General features: G+C 39.8%; 1 protein-coding gene across 2 annotated transcripts; it reads right to left on the minus strand.

The window, feature by feature from the left end:
• Nucleotides 1–1215: 1215 nt before the first annotated feature.
• Nucleotides 1216–5489, minus strand: LOC130885819 (cathepsin J-like). 2 transcript variants are annotated; one of them, XM_057787604.1, is made up of 7 exons: nucleotides 5361–5489; nucleotides 4941–5063; nucleotides 4669–4812; nucleotides 3990–4214; nucleotides 3382–3544; nucleotides 2619–2736; nucleotides 1216–1318 (listed from the first exon to the last, which is right to left on the minus strand). In XM_057787604.1, the coding sequence occupies exons 1-7, from the start codon at nucleotides 5487–5489 to the stop codon at nucleotides 1216–1218; spliced, it is 1005 nt and encodes a 334-aa protein (XP_057643587.1). The 2 variants fall into 2 exon arrangements, with proteins under 2 accessions (XP_057643587.1, XP_057643588.1); XM_057787605.1 differs by having other exon boundaries at nucleotides 4941–5056; nucleotides 5357–5489.
• Nucleotides 5490–6023: the final 534 nt, after the last annotated feature.

Below are 6023 nucleotides of genomic sequence, written 5' to 3' on the forward strand. Positions count from 1 at the left end.
TTATACTTAATTTTTAAAGGTTTCTATTACCCACTGGGTTCCCTTATTGCATGTGGAGTGTAGATAGCCTCTCAGAGCTCACTTCCCTGAACAAATGTGATTCCCCCATTCCACATAAACCATCAACGGTCAATAGCTACTTGGATAGGGGTAGAAATTCATTGGAGCCCCTCCCATCCACATTGGGATCTTGGCTGGCTAGATCTTCTGCAAGTCTTATGCATGCAATCCCAGCCACAATAAAACTTCACTATTTTCACTCAAGATAAAAAGACCAGATGTTTAGAAGCAGAGAGTCAAATAGGGCCTGAAAAAGACTCACTGAAACTTTGGGAGTAAAGGGGAAGGGAAGACAAGGATAAGATGGATGATGTTTGGTAAATCCAAGCAAAGGGAGAGTACTCTAGCCACCTGTACTGCTATAGTCTAGCACAAGTCACTGGAAACTTCCAGATATCTACAGGAAGGTTTTGAAGACACATAAAATACTTTTGAGTATACTTTGAGTATGCCTCAACAGCAATTACACTGATTGTGTCAATTCAGTGCATTGCCTGCTCTTCCAAAGGTCCTGAGTTCAATTTCCAGCAACCACATGGTGGCTCACAACCATCTGTAATGGGGTCTTCTGCCCTCTTCTGGCCTGAAGGCATACACACAGACAGAATATTGTATCCATAGTAAATAAATATATATATATATATATATATATATATATATATATATATATATATATATTTTTTTTTTAAAAAAAGTCTTTTGGAAAATGGTTGCTGGTGTATAAAATCCTGTAAGTAGACCACAACCCAAATGAAATAAAGGCCATCACAAAAGAGCCACTTGCTCTTTCTCCTAGAATGCCACCAGCACACTCAATGTTGTCATCTAGATAAATTCCATGTTTGATCCCAAAAAGGAAATCACTTCACAAAACAGAGAGATGCTAGAAACTATATTTGAATTTATTATTTTAAAGACACCACTTGCATAACCATTAAAAGTGAAAGTCAAGTTGCTGCAAGTGTCATAAAGACTCATCAGGTACAGTAGTTGCCCTTTTGAGACAGAGTGAGCAGGTCCCAGAATTCACAGTGCAATGGATTTCTTCAGGAACTCAACTGTTGAACACACTCAGTAAAGACTGGTCACTGGGAAGTGGAAAGCACTCCATTGAATGCTGTCTCTGCCAAGCCCTCCCTTGTGACCACCAGGAGTTCAGAATATATTGGGGAAGCTGGCGAGTGAAGCAATTGAACAGTGGTTGTTGCGATCTTTGGCAATCTTCATGTAGCCATTTATGCCCCAATTTTCTCCCCAGCTGGAAGGAAACAAATGTTTCATTTATCAATGCATGATTGATTTCTTATAGTAACTGACAAGAGGCCAACCTAACAGAAGGATCAGGAAAAGTTGAGGATCTACCCCTGAGTACCAAGAGGCACCTCATATAGGACTGAGAAGACAACAGCAGAGAAAGGGTAGTTCAAGCCTAAGAAATGTGTCTGATTTTAGAAAAAAACAATGACACAAAATAACATTGACACCCAAGAAACCACTGATGGCACAAAAATGTTATGATAAAACATTATGAGTAGGTTGTTTATGGTATAAGGGAGCTCAGAGGTTAAGAACTGGAGGTCAAAGAACAGAACCATTGAACATTGTAGTGTTCCAATAGCAAGTTTTTAGGACATGGACACAGGACATACTAGAACGAGTGGCTAGCCAGACTAGACAGTCAACTCCTTGATCAGTGAGGGGCACTGACTCAGTGTAGAACTTGGATAGTGATTGAGAAAGAATTGATGTTGGCATCAGGCCTCTACACATGTGCATAAACAGGTGCTCTTACACATGCAAACATGCATGTACGTATACCTCACATATATACATAGTAAAATAAAACAGATTTTGTTTGACTTAAGTGGGACAAAGTTTTCTAGGTTGTATACTTAAACATTGACTTCAAGAGATGTCAGGAGCCATTTTCCAGGGATGATGGTGGGGACCATTGTCCTGGGGATGTTTGCAGAGAGCCCCACACCCCAACTGTATTGAGAACTGTTTGTTGGCAGAGCCCACCCCACACCCAACTATCTTGAGAGTTATCTGTTAGCGGAACCTGCCCCACATTCCAACTATCTAGAGAACGATTCCGCTTGCATAGAGAACACTAGGTATGTAGACTTATGACCTCCTGACCCTTCAAAGACTCGAGACCTCGTGACCAACTCGTGACCAAGTGTCGACTCATGACCATTGCTGCAAGATCCCTTCCTGCCCTTGCCATGCCCCTGCCCCCCATCCCAACCCAAATTCCTCATCCAGGGGTTATATAAGCCACAACCATTATGCTAATAAACGGAGACCTTGACAAGAACTCTGCATGGTCTCCTTCCTCTTTCCCACCCATGTCTTTTCAGATAGCACCTCTTCGGGACCCTGGAATAACTGACCTGCCAGGCAGGTTACAACCCTAGAATAACTGACCCGCTGGGCAGTTTACAAAGAGACAATCTCTTTGGGACTCTTTTGGAAGGGCACCTAGTGCTCTTAATCACTGAATTGTCTCTCCAATACTAGAATTTCAAATATAGATTTTTTATGGCAATTTATACCTGTTCTTGATCAGCCAGTAGTTATTACCATCTGTTTCATTTCCCTCAAATCCATAGCCAACCACCAGAACTCCATGATTCGTTACGTAACTGCTGCAGTTTGGCTCGTGATAAATGCCTGAGAAAAAACACAGAAACTGATGTGAGATGCACAGGACACCTGACAGTGACCACAGCCACCAACTATTAATAGGGAGGCATTTTTAAAGACCCCAGAAATGATGGAAACTACAGACAGACATGAGCTGACTGAATTGTTACTGAGAATACATACATACATATATACACATATATGTAAATATGCATATATACTATATATATAGTTTTACAGAAAACTGAAAAAAAACAAAATAAACACAGATTTTTGATAAACAATTGCCTAGGTGCCTATAAGATGGCTAATTATAATCTTTAATTTCTGTGCTAGAAGCTCATGTAAATTAAAACTCACTGAATAGAAATTACTTAAATCAAGAGGCTTATTAATAATTTGATTTCAGAAAAACAGTCCCCACAAAAACCTAAAACACCCACCAAATTGAGGTTAGTTTAAAATAGCTAAATGATTTTTTTTTAAAAAATATGATGCACTTACTTGCATGAAAGGGTCCTATCTGCTAAGGATGGAGCTCAGTATTATTGTGTGGGGAGGAAAGATTAGAAACCCAAAGTCACACACAATTTTCTAGATCAACAGCCTTTCATGAACCTGGCACGGCCATGTCATATTTCTTTTTTCTTATCTAGAGGGAACTACACTTGCCTCCACTGTAGAACCTGAAAGAATCATGGGAAGCATCAATTGCAGCAGAGACGGGTCCTATAGACGCTACAGTCACCAGTAGGTACTTTTCATGTGGTGGGAGGATCACAGTTTCTGTGATATAAGCTTTAGAATTCTCAGGATTGTACCTGCAGGGTCCGTCCTTAAAAGATAAAGAGTAAGAGACTAAGTTATTTTCACACACCTTCTAAGGAACATGCATCAGAACACAACTCTGCACTTTGCGACTGAGCATCCCCATGTCTGGACTGTTATAAATCATGCCAGGAATGAAATACTACTGGGAGATTTGGAACTGAAAATCAGCTACCATATCTTTAATAACACCTCATAGGTCTTTATGTCTGTAAGAAATCTCCATTACATGTGGAAGAGTTTGCATACTCTCTGTGTGCATAGCACAGGAACAGCTACATGGAAACCATCACATTAGAAACTTGTGGAAAGAACTGATGCTCTCATGAGACCACTGCTGGTGTACATTGATTCTACTTTCCAATGTGAGTTCTGAAAACCATGGATTGTTTCTGCAATTGTCCCTTGTCTGAAGCTGGCTGAAATGACAGTGGCATAAAAAGTCCACTTACTCTTCCCTCGTATGGATAGGTTGCCTCAGCCTCGAGACCTTTATTGTGGAGAACATACTGGAAGGCTTTGTATGCAGTACCAGTGTTGCAGCCATCATTGCCTTGAGGTTTAGAACAGTCCAATAGGTTCTGCACACTTAGAGGGGTCAGGTTGCCAGTTCTCCAGAACATCTGTCCTTCTATGGCACCAGCTGCAGCAAAAGCCCAGCAAGAACCACAGTTACCCTGAACAGGGAAGTGAAATTGTCAATACACAAACAAAGACCAACTCCTGCAATGACATAGACAGGCAATATATTATGAAAACAATGTACTAGTAGTTGATAGATGCCTAAAGAGGGACGGTACTCTCCTAGAGAACATGACTGCTTGTAGCTAACACATGTTCTGGTCAATGGCCACACACACATGGACATTTGAGCAAAACCTACTGGTTTTATGGGTTATCAACAACAACAAAAGAAGAAGTAAATTCCAGAAACAGACACAGTAGAGGACAATAGTTGTAAAAAGAGAGTGTGTGGTGAATTTCTAGGATAAATAACTATTGTATAAGTGTATGAATCTTTCATAAAAGAAAGAATGAACTGCACATCTCTCCATATTTAATATACACACAGACGTCAAGTATTTTGTCTTAAAAGTGGTTTAAGAATATGGGCATGGGCTGCTGTCTTACCTGGTCCCGTACAGGAGTCACATAGCCTTCCCTTCTCCAATCCTTAAATTTGGGTAAATCACTAAGACCTCCTTGGTTACTTTCCTCATACATGGCAGCTGGAACTGGAATATCAGTCATCATTTTTCTGTATTCTTTATGGGTCTTCAAGAAAAATAGCAATAATAAAAAGCAAAGCAAAAACAAACAAGCGAAACAACACATGAAAAAAAAAAGGCCCCATGTAAAGAACTGAAGAAAACACAGTGGGCAGCAATGCATGTCACACTCACCATGTCACCAAAGGTGTTCATTTCCATGGTGAAGCCGCTCTTCCCCAGGCTATTCTCCCCATTATGCATTTTGATCATCTTCATATTTTCTTCCCATATTGCTCTCTTCTGTGCTTCTTCTTCCTAGAAGTGAGCATAATTAATGACATTTCTTTATAACTAAACTCTGGAAAAATATGACCAAGTGGACTTGCTGTTGTAGGTGAACAGAGGTCAATGAGAGGGTACTACAGAAACAACAGTCACACATTCGGCACATACGGAGAAAAAGAGAATTTGGCCACCCTGTGCTCACAAGAATTGTGATTATATAATTTTTCATGGAAGGATGAGGTCTATGACCTCTAATGTGCCTAGACACTTTCAACAGCAATGTCAATCCATCCTGGGGTTCTTACGGACAATTTCCAGTTTACCAACCAGACTACTGTATGATTTTTCATATTTCATCTTCCATTCTTGCCATTCATCATCCAAACTGGGATCAAGCACTGGAGCTGCTGAGGCCACTCCCAAGCATAAGATTGTCAGGAAGACAGCTGGAGTCATGTCCCTAAAACCTAGAGTGGGAAAACAAATGAATATGTGAGCACACCTACATTTTTAAAAAGTCTTCTTACTCCTTCCTAAGAAATTAATCTGTCTGTGATCAATAATATTCTTTGACCCATTCTTTCAAATAATTTTTGAAAGGTTGTTATAAGTGCTTAGGGTATGTATGAAATACATTAACCACTTGTAGTAATTAGAACCAATGCAAAACAAAGAGTCCAGAATTCTAGCAATAAAAACTTCAGGTGTACTATATCTCATTATTTAAGAAAGATATTTATGCACACTGAGGACCAGAAGCAAAAAACAATCATGTACTTGGTATATCATTGACTTAAGATTTATACTGAGGAAAACTTGTATTATGTGGTACTGGATCCAATTTTCAAGGTGAACCCAAGAACTGGGACCACATAGCATCATATCCCTTTCTAATACTCAATGGGTACTGGGCTTGCCTTGTACCCTTTATTGTTGAATGAAAATTTTGTGAAATGTCTTACATATAGATGTGGGAAAGGCCAGGCAGTG

This window comes from Chionomys nivalis, chromosome 13, assembly GCF_950005125.1.
Source record: "Chionomys nivalis chromosome 13, mChiNiv1.1, whole genome shotgun sequence".
Lineage (NCBI taxonomy): Eukaryota > Metazoa > Chordata > Mammalia > Rodentia > Cricetidae > Chionomys > Chionomys nivalis.